Raw genomic sequence first — 23,021 nt, forward strand, 5'->3', positions numbered from 1 at the left:
TGCTCCTCTCTCCTCCTCTCTCCTTCTTGCTCCTCTCTTTCCTCCTCTCTCTTCCTTTTTCTCCTCCTTTGTCTCCATAGTTTTTTCAGCAGGGCAGTGCAAAGCATTTTTGATTTCAAATTTTCAGCCATTTTATTTGACATTTTTGCATTTCCAGATAAACTGTCAAATGTATTTCAGCTCCCAGCATGCGCACTGCATGTTCTTCAGGAAATACCATTTTTGTAGTTAGTATTATTAGTGGTAGTATTAGTATTATTATTAATCTATATGTTTTTTGGTTCACTTCTACGCTGCATACTTTGAGCTACAGAAACCATTCAAACATCGACAAGCTTGTTAAGGACACTTTTGCTTGTATTTTTCTTTTTTCTACCTTTTCTACTTTTTAAAATACTAAGTTTTTTTTTTCTCAAGTTTTTAGTGTAAGTAAATGGAGAAATCTTGAAATCCTCTTCAAACGTACTGCACTTTGAAATGCTGCTTCTTCACAACACTTTAATCTTTCAAACTTGTATTCAACTTTTGAAAGATGTTATACTTTTCTAAGTATCACAGTTTTAGTTTGATGCTTTATTTCCTGCCTTAGGTGTGCATTGGACAGAACATTCACAGCTATATGTGAGATATATGAGATATATGAGTGGGTGACATCATGGCTGGAGTGGAGAGAAGCTGTAAAATCTTGTAAAAACTTTTAAAACAATTGAACTTAAATTTCTCGTATTCTGAGTTTCAAAGATGCCAAAGTGCTATTCAGCTCTCTCATTGACTGTCATGTTATTTTACGTCTCACATCTGAAGCAAAAACACAAACGTTCTGAGTTTTGAAACTGTGATTTCTTGCTTATTTTTCACTTTATTCAGACAAATTTCACATGTACATCTTCATCTTCAGCGAGGTCTCGGGATGCTGACAGTGAACAGTGAGCTGACAGACCTATGTCGTGTCTAACTGTTCATAATTTCAAACCATGATCTCTTTGAGTCTCACACACACACACACACACACACACACACACACACACACACACAGTCTTCATCAGATCTTCCTCCTCCCCTCTCCTCCTCTTTCTCTATGCTCCTCCCCTGCATCCTTCCCATATCTTTCTCCTCTTCTTTTGCCTTCTTGTCTTCCTCCTCCTTTGTCTCTGCCTCCCCCTTTTCCCCCTTCTCCTTTCTGTCCTCCCTTTTCTTCTTCCTCTTTTCTACTTCTTCTTCTTCCCTCCTGTCATCCTCCTCTTCCTCGCCCCCCCCCCCCTTTTTTCCTCTTCTTCTTCCTCCCCATCTTCTTCTTTCTCTTCTGTCCTCTCCCCTTCCTCCTTCTTGTCTGTTCATCCTTCTTTCTCTCTTCTTCCTGTGCCCTTCTGTCTTCTTTCTCTGTTCTCATCCTCCCCTTACTCCTCTTCATTTTTCCCTCCTTTCTCTTCCTTTTTCCTCTCCTCTTTTGCCTTCATTTCATTTTGAGCAATGCAGTGCAATGCATTTTACCTTTAAACATTTTAGGCAATTTCTTTCACATTTCTGCATTTCCAGCAATGCTGTCAAATTTATTTCAGCATTCAGCACTCACAGTGCATTTTCCTCCAGAAAGACAGCTTTTCCAGTTGATATTGCATCTATCAGAGTAATAGTAACAGCTAAAATGTGAAACCCATACAATCGAACCCCGATTAATCAATTAGCCTCATGTGCATTTTACAATTGAAACTGAGCTGTAGCCATTGGGACAAGCTCGCTGTCACTCGAGAAAACCACCAGAAAATGCTTTAATTGTATTTGCAGCTCAGCGTTTACCCCGCCTCTTTCGTGAGCTGATTGGTTTCTTTCAAGAGTGCTTAAATTTCCAGCTTCCTGATTGGCTGAACGAGCTTTCTGTTTTGGTTGCCTGCCAGCAGCCGTCTGGAAGGGGAGGGGAGCCGTCTGCCTTCCGCTTCTGGGCTGGATTGACACACAATGAGGAGCAGAGGCTGGGGAGACGCTCCACAAACGCCGCTGTAAATAAATACAACAATCACTGAGGCCAGAGAAACATGGAGAACCAGGTACAGTGGCTTATGTGTCTCCTTGTGGAATCTGAACTTTTCACAGAGAAAATAGCAGCAGGCTGCGCGCTGGCAGGACAGGAATGAATCCTCTGTTCTGCTAGTCAGAAGAAAAAAATGCTCCTGCTGCTAATGAACTCGTAGTTGTTTGGCTCTGGAGCTATGCTAGCTGGGCACTCATACATCGGTATTTACCGCTAGCTAGCTTCAGTCTACCACACCATTCAGCACCGCTGCATAGCTGTAGCCACAACCAGGCACACAAAGAGATTTACACCTAGTGTTTATTCCGCTCTGCTGTGTTTAAAACGCACATGCACATTGCTAAACGCCATGGAGACCAATTTGAGCCGAGGTTGTGTCTAGCTAAGCTAAGCTAGTCTACCTATCAGGAGAATGTCGGCCGTTGGCTAAAGGCTAAGGAGCCGCTACAAGGCGCCGGGGAAAAGATTTGTCCTCTCCAGGTTGGACGGTAGAGGCGGGGTGGTGCCTCCACTGCCAGCGGCCTCAAACCTCACATGCAAGGCTAATAAAAGCAACAGCGACCATACAACTTCTGTAATATCTTTGCATTATTAGCCAACAGCTGGTTAATGTTTAATGCTCACCTCATTCATGATTGTAGACTAAAATGCATGTAGCATGGTGGAAAAGCTCTGTGGCAAACGTTGAACTTGGGTCCAGTCATGACCACCCATGCCTTGGCTAAACCTTACAGAGAACCGAAAATACACAATATAATTTGAAGGACCGACATGTAAACCCTTTGCTCTTGCTAAATCATGTCTTCACATTTAATACCATTACGTGTACAAATTCGCACAGTTAAGATTTATGTCAGCCTCTAAAGCTTCATCATTTATTTTGCAGAAAACAGAAAAGTGGCTAAATGAAATTACATATCTGCCAACTAGAAGGGAGATATTGCTTAAAAGTGGGTTACTCTCTAAATGCCTGAGGTTATTCAGGACTATATTTCAGATGGTTAGGCCACACACACCCTTGGAAAATGGCTTAGCCACTTTCTTGGAACTAGTCCCCATTCAGCGTTGGCCCCTTTGAAGTTTTAACTAGTGTGTGAGTGTTCTTCTGCCACAAGTTAAAGGAAGAGTGTAGCTGTGCTTCTGTGATGAATGTTAACTATGTTACATGTGAGAGATTTGCATTTGATTTTTCATGCTTATTACTCTGATATATGCACAGTTGGCGGTTTATTGGTATACAGCAGCCTTGCCGGGAAACGATGGTCATGAAGGTTATAATGTTTAGTTTTTGTTAAAACTGTTTTAGAGATGTGTTGACTCAACTTTAATGTCATGCAGGCTAAAGGTCCTGGTCTTATTGTATTACTTTGTACTTGACAGTCTTTCTAATATATTGTCAACTCTCACTGATATACATGAACATTACATCTTTATTGATATTAAGATGTGTTGCAGGGTTACTGTATCGTGCTGCCTTTGTTTTAGATAGGTGGACCTCTTCAATCTGCCGTAGAATCAGATTCAGAACAGTTTCGAGTTCTGTCTGTAAATGTTGTATTTGAGTGTATTTATTGCACATTGCAGCATCATGACACAGGTGGATGACAGCTCGATTGGCTGAATTGCTTCATCCACGGACAGTGACGTGTGGCCACGGCTTTGTGTGCAAATACTGAGATCCTTGCTATTTTTTTAGTGAGATCTGCATGCAATGAACACTGCAGTTGGGATGACAGGATGAGTGGTCATGCAGCTTTTCATAATCCCCACACACACATTCGCACACCCTATTTCCAATACTCAGTTGTTTTCCTTAGTGCTGCAGACAGGCTATTTGTGACTCTCCTGTGGTTCTCCGGGATTGACCATTTTCCAATACAAGTGACTGTTTCATCTCTTTCCGTGTCATCTTTAGGTTTAAATGGTGCGATGAAGGGTTTAACTGGAACCTGTAGCTCCATCAAAACACAGCTGCTGTCGTGATTGTGCCCTCAGCCCTCCGAGGGAAACTTTCTGACTTTTCATTAGAATCGTTTATTAGCTGGAAGAGATTAACATGGTCATGAGGGGTGTTATTTACATGCCAGCTGGGAGTTCATTTTCTTTTTGTTGGAGCCAGTATGTCTACCAAAATTTGTATTTCCTCTCATCCCCTCAATTGGAGCTCTGTGTGTGAGATCTCAGTGTTAGTGGCTTTGTGTTGTGTGCATGTTTTTTTATCCCCATTTTGCCTTTAATAGAGAGTAGCTAAATGAATGTGTCATATTGTCCATCTGATGCTAGTTTAAGTGAAGGATTGAGAAATGTAACCATTGTTTTGTAGATGTATGTCCCTGGTGTTTCATATTTTGAGGCAGTGTCACTCAGTTAAATTAATATCCATCTCCATCAGTCTGGTCTGTCTGTATTTTCTGAACCTAATATTGCCCCCTGGGTCCTTCATTTTCTGATTATTGGTAGAAGTTATAGCCAGCAGTTTAGTATATGGCTGTTTGTCATATTTTTAGACAGTTTGATGCAGTTCAATACATGTCTGTGTCTATCACTTGTGTGCATTTTATAGAGCTGAAAAGATTTGTCAGTTATTTTAGTGGTTGGACAACAGAGTAGTAATGGTTAAATGAATCGTTTGAGTCATTTTGCTTGTAAAATGACAAGCATTTGCTTTCTTCCACTTCTAAAATGTTTGCTGCTTTTCCTGTTCTGTTACACCGTACATTCAATATATTTGGCTTTTGGACAATTGGTCAGACAAGACAAACATTTTATCCAAGCTATGGGAAATGTGACTGTTTTCTTGACATTTTAAAGACAAACCCATTTATGGATAAAAAAAATCGACAGTCAATAGTGAAAGCCTTTGTTAGGTATAGCTCTAGTATTTTCTCTATAGCTACAACTAACAGTTATTTTAATGATCGATTCATCTTCATTTGATTATGCTATTAGTCATTTGGTCTATAAAATGTCAAATTGTGAAAATTGGGAGGTGTAATAATCTGCAGCCCAAATTGATGTCATCAGATGCCTTGTTATGTCCAACCAACAGTCCAAAACCCAAATAACCTCAGTTTACAGTCCCCCAAAAAAAAGACAATTGAGAAGTTTAAGCCGGTGAATGTTTGGTACCTTTGCATCAAAACAGGTCCTGAATCAGTTCATCAATTTATCAACTAATTGTCTGAACTGTAATTTTTCTCCGCTTCATAGTGCCTCCTGGGCTCTTAATTTTGTGATCATTGGGAGAAATTTCATGTTTACATTTTCCATGCTCTGAGTTGATTGTTCCCTTTGATTCGGAATAGAGTCACCGTCTTCCTCTTTACCTCATTACCATCCTGATTTATATGTTGTCCTTATCACGTTCTTGATTTTGGAGTCGGGCGGTGGGGCTAATTGGAGGGACTCCACGGCTGCTTGCTGTGGGTGTGGTGGAGTCTGGAGTTTAAGGGCATTACTGCCACAGAATGGCCGGGCAGAGTGCCAGGAAGGGGAGGTGTGTGTGTGTGTGTGTGTGTGTGTGTGTGTGTGTGTGTATGTATGAGAGAGAGAGAGAGAGTGTTTGTGTGTGTGTGTGTGTGTGTGTGTGTGTGTGTGAGAGAGAGAGAGAGAGAGAGAGAGAGAGAGAGAGAGACTGTGTGTGAGTATGAGTGAGAGTGAGCCAGAGAGTGCCAGACCAGCTCATCTCAATCCTGTCCCCTCTAATCCCCCCACTCAGTCCCAGCTCACGAGCTGCTCTCTGCCGGGGCCAAATCCCCACATTCTTCAGTCCTTCCCTGGACATAAAGTGCCTTTCTGTCCCCTCTCATCCCCCAACCCCCCCCCACCAACCCACCCCTTGTTCCCTTCTGCTCTCCATCTCCATAGCCTCTTCACTTGCTATGCCAATCACCACCAGCGCGGTGTCATTTGCTTGTCCTGTTGCTGTCATTGTTCTTGGCAGAGAGAGGTAGCCCAACAATGTGCCTCTCTTCTGGACAAATCTTTTGAGATCAGTCAGCTCAGGCAGCTAATCACTCCCATTCCACAGGGAACGTCCCGACACCGGTCCAGCTTTGTGTTTGTCCAGGCCAAGTGTTCAGCCTTTTTTCTTAAGTATAAAGTCCACACACTCAAAATAGAGAATCAGCGGTTTTGTTCAAGGTGGAATCAGAAACCAATGAATAATGGCCCCTTGGTTTAATCTCACTTTTTCCTTTGCTTTTGTGTATTTCTCAAGCAACCTCAGTTTACAAGAGGTCTCAGCCACCAAGATCTAGAACTGAGGGGGAACCAGGATTTGAAGTCTGTAGCACGAGGCTCTAACAATTATTTTCATTATCGTTACAGCCTTTGGCTAAAATCAACCATTAATCACAATCCAGAAGTTAGTGTCATGGATCATGGATCTAGTGTTGGTTGCTCCGTAAGGTTATCTGATAATTTGCAAATGGATAGATATCCATATCAGCTCTCCGGATGAATTAGCAGACGAGCTGACATTCTACACTCTAGACAATATTTTGCTATGTTAGCTAGCTAGCAGTTTGTTTGTGTTAGCAAGGAAGCTAATGTTAGCTTATAGCCAGATAAAACCACAGTGCCACAATACATTTCACATGCTTCGCAGTAATGGTAGCTTTGGTTTTGGACTTTATGTTGGACCGTTTGTTGTGGTTGCCATCAGCCATTTGTTGACATTAGTGAGCTCAAGTTCTAAGCTAATGTTAGTTAATGTTGCAGCCTGTTGGCATTGTAGGGGAGCAGAAGAGAGGCATGGTACTTGGGAATGCACATCAATGTCACATATTTTGGATTTTAGTGGAAACCATCCCGACACTTTTACGTAAAAATCAGTCTGCAGGCTATTATAACACCCAAGAAGGTTGAGAAGGTCTCATTTTTTAAGTTATGTTACAGTGAGTTCACACATTGGCAGTACAAAGCGAATGATAAAATTGCTTCACTTTCTGTATTTACATAATTAATAGGTTGAGCTATACATAGCAGTAACAGTGAGACTATTATTCTAGAGTTCTTATGTTGCAGGCAGGGAAGTCATGCAGAGGAAACCTACTTAAATTCAGGTTAACAGTCTTTTAATCTTTAGACTGAGGTTTTTCTTTCCTCTTCTTTTAGTCTGACACATTTATTTGTTACATTGACTCTGGGAAGATGTTTAACTGTTAGAAATGGTAAGCTGTTTTGGACCCATGGTTGGACAAAATAAGTCACGTGAACATGTCACTGTGTGCTTAAGAAATCGTGATTGGGAAAAAATAGTTATTTTTCTCTATTTTGTCTGCCCTTTTATTGACCTACGTTCTGTTTATCGAGAAGCAAATTAAGAAATGATTACAAATTGTGTTACAAGAGCAATAGGGCAATGTTTTTCCTTTTCCAAATCAAGGATCTAAGGATAGAGGATGTCTGTATTTGTATCTGGGATTGTAACCAAACTTGTGATTTGTGATTTTGGGCTATAGAAATAAAATTGAAAAAAAGTGAAATTCCAATACAGTAATTGTTAGTTGCAGTCCTAATTATCTTGTCATAGACAAGGGATAATCCTGCTTCAATTCAGGTTACCACCGTGTGTCTCTTTTTCCAGTCTGACACATTTAATTAGCAGTATAAATGCTTAGTATACATCATCATCTGTAATATCTCATTCAGTTTGTATGAGTGTAGATAGACTTTAAAACAGAAAAACTTTAAGTTGCATGTAAATCTTTCTATTGTAAAAAAAAAAATCCACATATAGTGCAAAGTCAAAAGACTCAACGGAAGGAGAGAAAGATCTCAAAGTAATTATTTGACCTTACTTTGCTCACCACAAGATGTACAAAGTGTAGATAAGAGAAGCAAATGTTTCCGTCCTGGTTCTTCATCAGTGTCTTGATCTCAGTAAATCTGCTTCACTGTCTACATGCCTTGGATAGTAAACTACCGCACTTGACTGTTTTGTTTCTTTCTGCCCATTTTCAGTGCACAGTGCAGGTGAAGCTGGAGTTGGGTCACAGAGCCCAGCTAAGGAAGAAAGTGACATCAGAAGGCTTCACCCATGACTGGATGGTGTTTGTCCGAGGGCCAGAGACTGGCGACATCCAGCACTTTGTAGAGAAGGTTGTCTTCCGCCTGCATGAGAGCTTCCCCAAACCCAAGAGAGGTATGACAGAGCAGTCCCAGTATATTCAACACAAGGATTTATGTAGATTCCGTTTATTTAGCTGATAGATTATTTCAACATGCCATCCTATTGAAAAGAGTAATATCACTGTAATAATTGTCTTTGCCTGCAGTATGCAAGGAGCCTCCGTACAAAGTGGAGGAGTCGGGTTACGCAGGCTTCCTCATGCCTATTGAGGTTTACTTCAAGAACAAGGTGAGTGCGACCGGACGTGCATCGTGAACTCGAGGCTGTTGTAGTCACTGTATTTATAGACAAGAAATTAAGGTTGAGAAAAAATAAATAAATAAAAAAAAAATTGAGTTTTGTAAACGGCCTTTTGCGTGTTGTGCGCGTTATATATAGCACTTGTAAAGTGCACAGAAATATTTCCAGATTGAAGCAAACCGAGCGTAGACTGCCTTCTGGGTTGATGGGATGAAATCAAGCCTTTCCAGCAGAAATCTACCCCTGTTAATGAAGTTAATTCCTTAACTTGACTGTTCCTTTTACGTGACGTTTCAGAAACCGGGTTATTTGCCCAAAGCCAAGAATAATCAGATTACTTAAGTGCATGTGTGTTGTTTAAGTGCAATGCAGTCATGCTTTGACCAATTATTTTTGGGAATGGCTTTGCTTTGGAAAGCCTTGCAATCCCTGTCTCCAGTAGGTCAGATAGGACTCAGATAGGATCCACTCAGCCAATCAGAATGCATGATTGTGTCAGTAAAACATTAGTTTTTAAGGGGGCTTTTCTCTCTTTGAGCAAGCACACACTTTTATACAGAACCCTTAAATTCTCCATCAGCCATTTGAATGACTGATGAAAAACAGAAAGGACCACTTAACTCTCATTACAAGATAAGGATGATGCTTGAGAGGTACGTGCACATTAATGTACCATCCGCTGATGCAGTTCGACATAATGTTAAACCTCTAGACTGCACCCAAAAATGTTACTTCCTCCTCTTGTGCAATTAACTTGTACACAAAGGACAAACCTGTCAAGAAGATAAGGGAATATTTGGAGGCAGGCATGAGTGTAAATAGCAGCAGCCATTCATCCATTTGCTTTTACAAGAGAATATTTTTGTTTATAAAATCTCTCAAGAGTGTCTTAATGCGTTTTCTTCAGCTCTAATTGTCAGCTTCTCCACAGGTTCTCTCAGGAATGTAACTTGTTTCTTATCAGTGTGCTGGCTCCAGCTCTGTGTGTCTCTTTTATTGGCTTCCAGGGTGATAGTTCATTCATTCAGCTTTTATCTCATGTTGTGAAATATGTAGGTATTGAGAGGTGGGCGTATGTACGACAGCGATGCAGAAAGACAAACACAAATTACATTGTGTCACACATACTGTGAGAGGAGAGTTAAAACACACTTTATCCTGTTGTCTTCCCTCAGGAGGAGCCAAAAAAGGTGTGTTTTAACTATGACCTATTCCTTAACTTGGAGGGCAACCCGCCGGTCAACCACCTGCGCTGTGAGAAGCTCACCTTCAACAACCCCACCAAAGAATTCAGGAGAAAGCTGATCAAAGCTGGAGGGGTGAGGCTGCCTGACACACTGGATGATTGCCAGGCTAAATGAGTGACTGCAGTCAGAAGCAGATACTGTGCAACAGTGCTGTAGTAGCAGCTTGCACATAATGTGCTTTACCATCAATTCTTAAATAAGGTTGCAAAGTGGGAAGAGCTGCTGGTTTAGGAGGTCTGTTTGGCATGACAGCTCAAAAAACTGCAGTACAGTTAGAGCAGAAGTGAATTCAAAGCACTCCATTGTTGACTTTGTGCACAAAACACATTGCAGCAGTTGCTGAATTCATTTAACTCATTTGGTCATCCTTTCTACCGATGATTCAACTGTGAGTCACTCAACATGCATTGGACTTTTACATAGGGAACCAGGGGCACCTAAAATAGCTTTTTGCTCTATAAAAGCCTGGTTCTGTCTTCAGTCAAAATAAATAAAAGCCCCCATACTCTATTTGAGAATTGAGCATATATACAATTTACAGTGGCTGTACAGGTGTACACTGAAACTCCATAACTCTTGACTCTTTCATTTCAGGTGTTGGTGGTTCCAGAGGGGGCTGAAGCTGTGTCGAGGCCTAGTCCAGACTACCCGATGCTCCCCACCATCCCCCTCTCTGCCTTCTCAGACCCCAAGAAAACCAAGACCTCTCATGTGTCAAAGGTTGGTTAAATTGACAGCAGCAACAAAAAAAAACAGTTATTTCACACATTTTGAGCATCTGTATGTATGTATGCAGACAGCTGATCTGCCAGGAGAGGGGACATATCAGGAGAAAACAGGAAGCCAGTCCTGTTAACATTTTCCATTGCGGCCACTGTTTTAGTGTCAGCCTTTCACAGACCAGTCCAGTGTCTTCATGCTTGACTCAGATGAAAAGGCTCTGGTTTGTCCTTCGTAGCATTGCATAGTTCTTGTCTCTTGATGAGGTTTGCTTCTGTGTGTGCTACAACCACTAAGTGTGTTGTTCTACAGATGTTTGGAAATTGACAAAATGTCAAGACCCACAGTGGTGACTAACTTGAGGCTGTGCTAATGGCGAAGGCGTATATACCCTGCAAACTAAATGTCCCCTTCTTTTCGACATAGAGATACATGTTGCAATTCCTTCAAACATTATTACTGTGACATGAGTGGGTGTGTGTTGAGCAGCAACTCGAGGCAGATAGAGGACTTGGTTTCATCCAGCTGTGTCCATCTGCTGACATAGAAAAAGTGGCCACACACACACGCACACACACACGCACTTACAGCCACTCTGTCAAAGCTTCCACTCTGTATTGAGTCTATTTTTCACAGTGAAAGAATATAATACAGGCTCTTATGTACATATTAAGTTTAATAGTGTTTAAAAACCTGTACAACTGTTTGCTGATAAGTGGATGAACAGCGTGGAAACACCATCCACTGTGCCAGAGCTCTGTTAAAAGCCTCTCTTGTGGATGTGGTGGATACATAAAACCTTCACTACATGCTTGCTTACTTTGTCTGCTGCACTCAAGGTCTTACGACAAGTTTAAATTTGCTCATTTGCTGCCTTTAAAGTTAAGAGTCAGATCTAATGTATCGTCAGCAGTATAATGTAGTCCAATGTAGTTCTTACGACTGCCAGCCAGAATTGGCGGCAGACTGCAGGAACAGTGTGTGAATACTGTCTATACTGCAGCGTAGAGTCGTATTGTACCTCTATATACAGTGAACTACCTTTGTCTTGTATATATTTTTCTGCTGTTTTTGGCAATGCTAGCACCACGCTCCAAGGATGCAACAGCTGTGAGTCAGGACACCACTTTGGTCTAGACTGAACTAACAGTATCTTTTTGTCTAGCGCCTTAAACTGGTCAATATTTTACTTGGTTTAATACTGTGGTCAGTGACCAAATACCAGCAAAACTTCAGACATTCCTATCAGCCTCAGCTGTACTTTGTGTTTAATGCTAATTAGCAAATATACACTAATACACTAAACATAAGATGGTGAACATGATAAACATTGTACCTGCTCAACATTAGCATGTTAGCATGCTTACTTTAGTGTATTTTTTGCTGAAGTTCAGATTGATCAAAATGCTTAGTTTGACAGGTTCATAGTATATAATTCTACTGCAGTACAGACTAGACTGGCCAGACCTTGACGAGGTCTGTGTGCAGCTGAGCCTGTATCCTCTGAAGGGGCCTTTGGCGGAGGACTTTCAGAGCAGATTGTTCATGACAGTGCTGTTGTTTTCTCTCTCCAGGAACCCAACAAAGAAGGAAGTGGTGGAAGCAGTAAAGGACCCAAACCGCACAAGCTGACCAAGGAGCACCGTGAACGGCCTCGAAAGGACTCTGAGAGCAAAGCCACATCGAAAGGAGACAACGATAGAGACGGAAGCAGCAAGAGTGGCCGCGATCCTTCCTCTTCCTCATCCTCATCTTCAAAAAAGCCGTCAGAGATCAAAGTGAAAGATGAAGTCAAGGTCCTACCCAAGGCTGCATTCAAGGAGCCTAAACTCACCATGAAGGAGTCAAAGATGGAGGGCATGTCCCCTAAAGGAGGGGGGGCAGGCAGTGGAGGGGGTGGTGGGGGAGGAGGCGGGGGAGGGCCTGCAGAGTCCAAAGCCCCAGGGAAAAGACCCTCCACTGTCGAGTCTCCCAAACCCAGCGCTAAGAAGCAGAAGAAGGGCAGCTCAGAGGGGCCAAAGGGGCCAACTGGCGGGCCCTTCACAGGAACATCTCCGCGGGTCTCCTCCTCATCGACAGCCAGCCAGCCCTACGCAGAGAAGAAACCTCCCAAGGAGAAAGGTCGCTGGGCCAAAGGCAAAAATGACGCACAGGAACCAAAGGAGCCCAAGAAACTTCCAGAGTCAGAAGAGTCGAATTCAGAGGACGAAGCATCGTCGAAGTCTGAGGTATGTCGGCTTCACAGGAGCTTCACTTCAATGTGAGAAGAAGCTGCATTCTTCAGACTTTATTAAAGGGGAAAAAAAATGGTTTTAGGGAAGGATTTTATGTCATGCTGTTCAAAAATAGCATCAGTAGGATCAGTATATTTCATGTTGGGCTGAATTATTTTCAGTATCCTGTATTATTTTCTCATGCAGTGGATTAATAGTTTGGTCTTTTGAATGTCAGAATATAGTGAAAATGCCCATTTCCGTTTCCTATAGCCCAATGTAAAATCTACAGATTTCTCTTTGACTAACAGTCCAAAACCAAAAAAATATTTAGAATTTACTATCACAGAAGAAAATGCAGGAAAAAGAATGAAGACAAACAGCAAACTCTCACAGATGAGAAACGTTAGTCTCTACTGGTTGATTAATCTGTTAATCAAATAATCATTTTGCCTTTAGGAAAGTCAGGAAAAAAGGCACAAAAATCACCCAATGTCATCCTAAACTCAAGACTAACTATCCCATTCTTCTTTTTTGTCTTTTGCTTTGTCTTCTACAGCAGTCAGCCCCTTCAAGTCCTTCCAACTCCAGTTCGAGCTCTGACTCCAGTTCAGATTCGGACTTTGAGCCCGGACAGAAACAGGGGCAAGGTAGAGAGTCCGCTCGCCTTGTTTCGTCACAGGCGATTTTTATGTAACGGTGTAACATGTCATTTTAGCTCTGTGGAATTAGAAGGTGGAGGTCAGAAGTATTCTAGTTTGTGTGACTCTGTCTTCGTCTCCCAGGCCCCCTTCGATCCATGGTGGAGGAGATCCAGTCAGAGGAATCAGATGATGACGACAGCAGCTCAGAGGAGGAGACGCCCATCAAGACCAACCCCCCCAACCGTGACTCTCGGTCAGTCTCCCTAAAGGCCTCTTTCACATCTTTGATCGTGGTCTTAGGACAGTGAAACAAGTTCGTGGATCGAATACACTGGCGAGCTAGCTTAATGCTCCTGCTAAAACACATGTTTATCTCACACTCACTCTGCATATTGCATCCTTTCAAAGGTTCCCTTTGAAGGATTTTTCATGCAAGTTTATTTTTTTTGCTACATTCATGTGCTACACACATGAGAGTGGTGCTATGTGAATGATATGAGTTTCTAGTCTAGCTTTCATCCAAATTTAGTGCAAATTTTAAACAAATTTCAAGAAAATTGGCAAAACGAAATGAACTGTACTTTTTCCATTCACTATGCAAATATGCAAATTTTAGGAGTCGAGCACATCGAGATAAACAGATGGTGCCTCTAATACTCAGAGGAAGAAGGTGTGAAAAATTGATGGAATCAAAAGAGCGCCAGTCAGACTGTGTGTGGCAAACATGATGAAAATATTTAAGTTTGTTTCATGTGTTAATTCAGTTTAGTCTCCACGTCCTTCCGTACAGATCTGATGTTTTCATCTGCCGTTTTTTAAGTCACATCAGGGTTCCCTTGTGTCCTGGAAACCTGGAAAACAGTTGTCCAATTTTTGAAAAAGTTATGTTCACGATCATATTGACGTCTAAATGGTAGTTTATTGACAAGCGCTTCGAGCACACTCCCAAGTCACATGGCAGCACATGCAGGGTGTATGACATTACAACTTCAGTGGCTGAAACGCTGAATATTGTCAGTTAAATTATCTTCAGATGTACACATTAGTCACTGCTGGCAGGTCACTGTGATCGTTTTTATCAGGGTTCTAGATTAACTTTGCTTTCTTACCAACTTCTTTTCAACAGTTGAACAGTGTTAAATTGGTTAGCGTGTTTGGTTCAGCTGCTGAAGTTGACATGCTTGCTAGCTTCTTTTGTCTGCAAAGGTTTAAGGTTTGTGATTCAATGAAATGTTTAACTTGTGAAGCAGTTCACAGTGGGTGTGATTGGCCTCGTTTAACACTCTACTTAATATTACAAGTGAAGGGGATAAAGTACAGTGGGGTGAGCTGATAAGAGTTAGCGTCAGCTAATAATCCAGGAAAAGCAACTTTGAATCGTACGTTTAGGTATGTAAAGTTCAGTCTAGATTTGTCTGTAGGCAAAATTGTAGGCTACTATTTGTGTCATTGGTATGAAGGCTATTCAGTTAACGGGCAGGAATGGTTAAGATAATTCAGAAGAAAAAAGGATTCAGGTTACTAATTAATGATAATGGTACCTTTTAATTACATGGCACTTTCCAAGCATACAAGACAAAGAGCTTCTCAAGTGAAATACAATGGTAGAATACTATAGAAAGTAAAAGATGTATATTAATACAATATTAAAACACAGCATTAAAGAAAAGGCAAGCAGTAAAAAAAGCAGAAGGGGAGATAGTAAAAGTAAAACATCTACTCGGTCCACTCTTTTAAACCAGATTTCTACGGAAAGGAACGTTTGAGTGTACGGCTTTATGATCGAGGTCATCACTGAACATGTCCTGGAAAATGATCTCTGGAAAAGAGTTTGGTGTCTTGAGGTTTTATTTTTTTTAAATTTCCAGCATTTCCACTTTGGTTTTTTACACACATATTGAAAATGTGCGTATAAAGAAGAGGATGGAACCGCCGGCATCTGTATTATTTCTGTGTACACTAAATGGTATCACTACAGTTCAACTGGCTTTTTATCACACAAATTGCCTCAAATTTGATATCTACAGACTGGAGCAGATTGCCTCAAAGATTTTATTAGGCTCGTCTCGCACCATGTGACAGGCAGTGACCTTGTAAGACTTTTAGGCGCCTGAACTTTCTGTCCCCACCTCACATGCACTGTGTCTCTTCTCAATATTTTTCACTCTTGTTGGTGTTTAGATTTTAGTCTCTGGCATCTCTGTCACCTCTTGGCCAAAGAGAGCTAAAATCCATATCAGCTGCAAATAATAATTTTTACCTCACACTCCCTCCATCCAAGTACAACGCTGAGCAGTGTGACGCCGTGTTCTGTCTGTCAGCTTGTGTGTGATTGACCTCTGACCTTGCCCTGTCCCCCTGTCAGACTAAGCCTGGACAGCGAGAGTGACAGCAGTGACGGCTCGCACAGCCCCAGTCGAGACCCCGCCCCACCCCCCCAGAAACACAACTCCTCCAATAACAAAGTGAGTGACACAGACCTCATTTCACCGCCTGCTTTCACTGATGTATTGACAGGGAGCGACTCAGTTTGACTAGAAAACAAACACTAAAGCCACACATGGACATGAACTGTTGTAGACCAGTGTGAGTCAGACTGGGACCTGCTGTCTGTACCGATTCTAGTCTGATTTATTCTTTATTCGTCCAGTACAAGCATTCTGCAGTGTTCAGCTGTCAACATCTTCCTTGGCCGCCATGTTCAGGAACTTCCTTAAGCGTTATGTTGTGTATCTTTGTGGTTTTATGAGCAAAAATGACTTTATGGAGTTTGTTTTATGCTCAATGTATGAGTAAATATATCAAAAACAATATTAAAGAATAGTTGAAAGCATTAGTTTAGACACAGAGGACTCATTTTGGATTTTATTATGTGCTGTATTTTTAATGTCTTGGTTCTTACCCAGCACAGAGTCACCCAAAGACATTCAGCAGACATGGAAACCGCAGTGTTTTGGGACTGCTGCACGCTTCCACTTACATCTCAGCTGTATCAACTGTCATCAGTGTCCCAGATAGTCTCATGGTCTCACGTCAGTGCCTCTGTCTCTCTTCCTTGTAACCTCTCTCTAAATAATGTCTCTCCTCATTCCCCTCGCTCTGTTTTCCCTCTTCTCCATTCTGTGTTCTGCAGGTTTCGGGCAGAAAGAGTCCAGACTCCTCGTTTCGCTCAGAGAAGGTGTTGAAGAAGGGATACGACAAGGTAGGAAGGGTAAATCAAACTTTTTATGCTTTAACTCTCACCCACACACATACACACACATAAGCTGCCAACAATATGTTTTGGTGTCAGGCAGGTCGAGTTGAAAGTTGTCTCAGTGAGCTTTACGGTCTGAACAACATATAGTGATAGTTGGACTTCTTACAGAGAGCCACTTCCACAGGTTTTTCTCCTGGCGTTTTAAGATTGTCAATCAGCTTTTGGACAACCTCACGAAGGATGCAGGCATATTAACAACAAACACACAGAACAACAGAAATCAAAAATCAAGTTTGAGCAAATTCAAACTGGCACCTGATTCATTCCAGATGATTCAGATGTTGCTGAATCTGTCCTAACACAAGTCGCTTCATTGACATTCACTCGCCTCTGATGCCTCGCTGGCAATTTAAGACCCAATCCACAGTAATACGTTTTGGATTTAAAACCCAGAACTACTCCAGCGTTTTAGTTTGAGAAGTCTCGGATGGTGTTGCAGTCTGGACGAGTGGAAACAGACTTTAGGAAACGATTATGCACACTCCTGCATTCATTTCCTGATTGGGTCTTATCAGCCATGTGCCCTTCCCTGATTTGTCATGCCCCTCTCACATGAACCTTTTCCAAAAGAAATGAGACACATCAGTTTGTGTGCAGTATATCTATGAATCTATGAGCTTTAACCAGCAGCAGTCAATTCATGGATACAGGGACAACAAAGTACGTGGATAGTCAGTGATATGCGTTTTAAAATGAAAACATATTAGTGTGGACGGAGTCTAAGATTACAGCAAGTGGCAAGTAGCCTTCCATTCAGAAACCTATCGTTGATACTGCACTGAGCATGCTCACTGTCCTCTCTGCAGGCCTACACAGAAGAATTGGTGGACCTCCATCGCAGACTGATGGCTTTAAGGGAGCGTAACGTCCTGCAGCAGGTGTGTGTTCATGCCTCTAATTTCGCTGAATACTGTCTCTCATTCTGATGAACATCATGCCATATTCTGTTGCTTGATTTTTGGAAAATATATTAGCGCCATTGAGTCAATTTAACAAAAAAGAGTGCTGCTGAAAGTCATTAAAGTGTGATTTTACAATAGTTCAGAGCCACATTCTCCCCACTGCTTTCTGTCATACTTCCAAACTTTGGCAAATAAGATCATGAAACAGGTATTACGTTGCCTTCTATGTGTTTTTAAATGTAACTTGGTGAACCATGTAAACTTGTTTTTATATATTTTTTTGAGTTGGGGGTTTATGGTGATGACGACTGCTCACTCCTCTCTCTCCTCTGTCAGATTGTCAACCTGATCGAGGAGACAGGCCACTTCAACGTGACCAACACCACCTTTGACTTTGACCTCTTTTCACTGGACGAGTCCACCGTCCGCAAACTACAGAGCTACCTGGAGGCGACGGCCACGTGACAGGAAGTGGGACCCGGCGTGGGGAAACCGGCGTGTGGATGGCGGCGGAAGTAGACTTCGCCACCACGTCTCCTCCTTAAAGAGAAGCCACATCTGTCGCAGCTGTCTCACAGGCCTGACTGAACCGTCAAACAACTACCGCGCAAACAGAAACACACGAGCAAACACAAGCACACATGAAGACACACCACGTTCAGGTGACGCTGGGGAGGAAACTGAAGGAGGAGGAGGAGGAGGTGTAGGGGGGGGTGGGAGAGGAGCGGAGTAGCTGAACTCCGTCTACAGTCAGGATTTTCACTACACATCTCTCTCTCTTTTTTTTTTTTTTTGAGTCTGTGCAGAGCTGTGGAATGCACCCCACACCCCCTCCTTCACCCTCCTGCACTCATATTGCTCCCGCCTTCGCAAAGCCAATACTTCCCCTCCTCCTCCTCCTCCTCCTCCTCCTCCCCCTCCTCCCCCTCCTCCCCCTTCACACGCACACTCCTCACTCGGTAGAACACTCCAGTTCCCTTCCCCCTGCTGTCAGCTGGAGCTCATTTCTCTCCCGACATATTCTTGACTCGTGTGTGTGTGTGTGTGTGTGTGTGTGTGTGTGTGTGTGTGTGTGTGTGTGTTGATTGTGCATGTGTGTGTGTGTGTGTGTGTGCATGCGAGCGCTGCTGAGGTTTAAGAGATGTTGTCTTTGTGGTAACTGACTTCTCTTTGTTGGTGAAGCTCGAGCACAAACAACAGCTGGTTTCCCTCCTTCTCGCACACACACGGCAAACAGATACAGATAATAGGTAATACTTGACTTCAAACCCTGACATTTAGCATTTTCAAGCAGCATATTAACATTGAATAAATGCTTTATAACACACTGTAGTGTCATAAGCAGATGTAAGTGTTTTTTAATATATTTGATCACAGCTTTAATGCCTCCTGTGGGCATGCAGAAGTGGAGGCTGGTCTGTAAACAGTGAATGACAATATGGTAAGACACTTTTGTAATGATATGAAATATGATATGTGTTATTGTTGACAAGTATTGTACATTATTTAACACTTAAATGTCCTTATAGCTGCATACAGCTACATTATAGTGTCTTCTAAACCACTTATTTAATCTTTGCACTGCTTCAAAATGCTAAATGGGTGGTTCAAAGTAAAGTTGCACCCAGATTCATGCACATGTTTGTCTCCCAGGTCCTTACACTCAGCACTGTACATGAAGACACTGAGACGTGTGCTGCGTGTGTGTGAGTGTGTGAGTGTGTGTGTGAGTGAGTGAGAGATCGTGTTTTGGATGAGGTTTCTCTGTTGTCTGAACATTTGATAACATATGTTCTGTTGAGTTTCCCCTCTACTTCCTCGCACTGAAAGCTGAGCCTTGACCTCCTACCAACAGCCCCCTCACTCCATCCCTCCTCTCCACCCTCCCCCTCCTCCCTTACTCCCATACTGGCGTGCATGAAAGGGCTCGACTGCTCGCAGCCAGAGCAGTGGAGGACCACTCCTGAATTGCCTTCTAAGTGGTGGGTTCGGTAGGGTAGGGTGGGATGGGGGTTTAAAAAGCCGTGAAAAAGTAGCCATACTTCTCTCCCAGAATCCAAAAATAAGAGAAAAAAAAAAATAGGGGCCACGCTTTTTTACATTTTATTTTTCTACAAGTGCGTTTTGTGTATTTATTCCCAGATTGCGGTTAAGATAACCTGTAAGCTATGAATGTATATCGCTTTTACTTTTCTACGGCTAGCATCAGCCCCACTCTAGTGCCTTTTTCTGCGACTTGCAGCGTGAGGGGGGGTGTGCGCTCTGTTAGCCATGGTCACACAGATTGAAACCCCCCCCCCCAAAAAAAATACCCCCAAAACAAGTATAACACGTGTCCAGTATTGTCTTAATGGCTTCCACCCCTGCTCCTCCTTTTCCAGTGTCTTGGTAGGCTGTCGTCATTTTCTCACACATTTCTGTTAATTAAGCCCTCTAGAAATTTTATGGCCGCTACTTGTTTCGCTGATGGTGGTCCCGTCTTTATGTTCTTGCTTTCTGAGATTAGGTTCGGTGTTTTAAAGAGGAAGCGTCAGGTGACTGAGTGGTAGTTACTCACATGAATTCGCTCTCATCACAGTGGCTTCAGCCGCGTTGTGTCTTTTGAGAGACGGTTGTCGTTGAATAGGGTCTGCGTTCTCTCTGCAAGCGGTTTGAAATATTTGAACTAATACTGAAGCCTTTGATATCAAGTTACCAAGCACTTGAAGAGCATCAACAAAGGGCATATAGGCAGAAAAATAAGCTAAACAAAACGCTCCTTGTGTTTTCTGTCCCTAAATGTTTGAAACCTGTCTCCCGGTGGCCTGCATCACGAAGCAAGATCACAGACGGATAACTTGAGCCCGGCTTGGCCGCTCTCACAAAGCTAGCTGACTTTAGCCAATGTACACGACTGCACCTGTGCCGGCACGGCTAACCTGCTTCAGACCAGTTTCAGCTCAGAGGATCACGTAAAAACCTGGAGAACGAGTCGTAATAATGAGCACAAAGCAACATGTTTACACATCAGTACATTCACTTGGTTTTACGTATCAGACGTTTAAGAAAGTTATCCTCTTTTTCAACTTTAATTCTATGGCTTTGTTAGAGAGGACAGTAGAGGGGTGAGAGGAAGAGAGGGGGAGTGATGTGCGACCAACAACGTTGCAGTCCAGCATGTTAACCCTGATGCCACGAGGGCGCCCTGCTGTCGCACACTCTTCACCTGCGAGTTGGCCATAGTCGTCAGTACTGAATGACATTTCTAGCTGCATCTAGTTGCACTGATATTCTTTAATTGGCACAGCGTAGTTAGTCCATTTTACATTAATGACCCAGTCCTGCAGCTCAGAGGAGCTAGTAGCCTCGCATTTTCACACTTCTGTCACAGCCACAAATAGAAGCAGAGCATTTACATCATCGTTCAGTAGTCAGTGGTTAGGTTAGCTTTAGCTGAGTTAGCTGGTTAAGCCAGTGTGAGGCGTTTCTGCTACGGTTACATGCAGTTTAATACACCTTGTGCACTGATTTTAGAACAATTTAACTGCAATTAAACTGCTGACCAGAACTGTTTCAGGTGTCCAGATATACAGCCTCATTTCCAGTGGACACCTGCCAGCCAAACAGTGCTTTCCTCTCTGTGGGCATTGTATGAAGAGCAATAATTAAGATTTCCTTTCCTCAAATCATTATGTGCACACCTTTAGTGGTACCGTTAGCTGTCAGGGTTTATGTCTCTTAGTATTATTCATTTTAATTGTTCATCGAGACACACAGGTTTTATGTCAGTAATCTTTTTTTTCTCACTCTCCAACATGTTGAGCGTGTAAGCCTACGTGATAATGCCCACTGTTAGCTCTAGCCTATTTCATTTAGCATTTGATGATCCATTATTTGACTGTTCTTGTTCACTTTTTATGTTATATATGTAAATATTGTTACGTCTACTGTGTATCGCTTACTTTTCTTGATTGTTTTATGTCTTTTTAACTCATTGAATATTACTTTTCGCTGCTGCACTGACAGAATTTCCCCCGAGAGATCAGCCGTGGTAATTCTAATAATGACATGTCTCTGGATGTGACGGGACACGTGACTTGTTGTGCGTTAGGGGAGCCAGGAGCCAGCTTTGTGGGACCAGTTTCCAGAAAACTCAGAGCCAGACCGAGGTGAACTTGCTTCTTGATTCAGGCCCCTGGTGTGTTAGTTCCTGTGGCCCCTCCAGGCTTCACATACACACACACACACACACACAGACACACACACACCAGCCCACTGTGGTAGAACCTCCAATGAGCGATCCCCTCCCTGCCTCCCTCTTCTTCTCCTCTGTTTGCTTCCTGCCGACAGTGTTTTTATTCTGACCCTTCTATAGCTTTAATACTTGGCTCACCGTTTCCGTTGCCTGCCTGGCTCAGCGACTCGTACACACTCCCTCTGTCCTTAGTAAATGCCAGAAAATGTGTCTCAAACGTAAACAAGAAAAACCAGGATCCCTGCCGCCTTATGTGCCCTGCAGTGACCCCTCCACCCCCCACCCCCCACCCCGCCCTCACTTCCTCCCCCGTCCCACCCTCATCTTCTCTAGGTGTGCCTCTGTCGACAGAACTTCAGGCCGTGATTACTGAGAATGAACTTTGAAACTGTGTGAGTGACGTTTGTGCGTCTGCGCGTGTGTTTGTCAGCGATAGGAGAGATTTAAAAACCAACCTTCCTGTCCTCGTCTCTGTGCATCGATGTGGGAACTTTTAAGTCCTAGTTCATGAACTCTGACCTTTGACCAGGCTCTCATTCAGTCCCTTGTTGCGGTGGTTGAGAGGGGAGGTTACGTGGGGACTTTAGAGAAGCCCCACTGTCTACCCACAGTCAATGTTTTATTTATGGACCTCTGCACTTTTGGCTGTGATGACTTCAGTACTTAAGTAGTTACCTAAACTGTATTTTTAAGGATTTTATACAATATTTACATGCAATACGATATGAATTGATTTTTTTTTTTCTTTGCCAACCATTTTTGTTTGTTTCTTATTTAATTGTCTTTATTTTGGCATGATTTGTCACTATTATTCACAAACAAACGTGCCCATTGGATCAATTTTCGGCAGAAAATGTTATGGGGGATATTCCCTGTATGTTTTTGTGTGTCATGATTCTGATGACAGCTGAACACCAAGAAGCAGGTGTTGGAAAATATTTGCTGGATGAGCTGAACTTTGATATCACCCTCTGCTTCCAGTAGGAATAACTGGACCGCGACGAAGACGAAGACGAGTCCACACTTTGGTTCAGGGAACTGACCTGTCGAGCTAAAATGTTTTTGTTTGTGTGTGTGTGTGTGTGTGTGTGTGTGTGTGTGTGTGTGTGTGTGTGTGTCATGTCCAGTTATGATTTGAGTGTTTCTTTTCTACTCATTCATAGAAGTCTGTATCCAAACGCCGAATTTTATTGTGTTGTGATAACTTGAGCCTGAAGAAACACATCATAGGAAACAATGGAGTTGTGAAGTGGGATGGAGCTGTTTTGGGCGCCCCTGGTGCTGGAAGTAACGGTGCCATTCGTTTTTCCCACAGGCAGAATGATGTGAGCTCGGATCAGAAAGGAGCTCTTCCCCATTCAGTCATCAGAAAAGATACAGAAGCTTTGAAGCAAGAA

General features: G+C 42.6%; 1 protein-coding gene across 4 annotated transcripts; it reads left to right on the top strand.

Moving 5' to 3' along the window:
• The first annotated feature begins 1,951 nt into the window (after positions 1 to 1,951).
• Positions 1,952 to 19,448, top strand: mllt1a (MLLT1 super elongation complex subunit a). Of its 4 annotated transcripts, none has more exons than XM_076726308.1 (12): positions 1,952 to 2,045; positions 7,997 to 8,177; positions 8,311 to 8,393; positions 9,581 to 9,724; positions 10,247 to 10,372; positions 11,947 to 12,600; positions 13,145 to 13,235; positions 13,371 to 13,482; positions 15,595 to 15,694; positions 16,363 to 16,431; positions 17,295 to 17,366; positions 17,727 to 19,448. In XM_076726308.1, the coding sequence occupies exons 1-12, from the start codon at positions 2,034 to 2,036 to the stop codon at positions 17,853 to 17,855; spliced, it is 1,773 nt and encodes a 590-aa protein (XP_076582423.1). In that variant the 5' UTR covers positions 1,952 to 2,033; the 3' UTR covers positions 17,856 to 19,448. The 4 variants fall into 4 exon arrangements, with proteins under 4 accessions (XP_076582423.1, XP_076582421.1, XP_076582422.1 ...); XM_076726306.1 differs by having other exon boundaries at positions 1,953 to 2,045; positions 16,363 to 16,440; XM_076726307.1 differs by having other exon boundaries at positions 1,953 to 2,045; positions 13,148 to 13,235; positions 16,363 to 16,440.
• Positions 19,449 to 23,021: the final 3,573 nt, after the last annotated feature.

The sequence above is a fragment of the Chaetodon auriga genome, chromosome 3 (assembly GCF_051107435.1).
Source record: "Chaetodon auriga isolate fChaAug3 chromosome 3, fChaAug3.hap1, whole genome shotgun sequence".
Taxonomy (NCBI): domain Eukaryota; kingdom Metazoa; phylum Chordata; class Actinopteri; order Chaetodontiformes; family Chaetodontidae; genus Chaetodon; species Chaetodon auriga.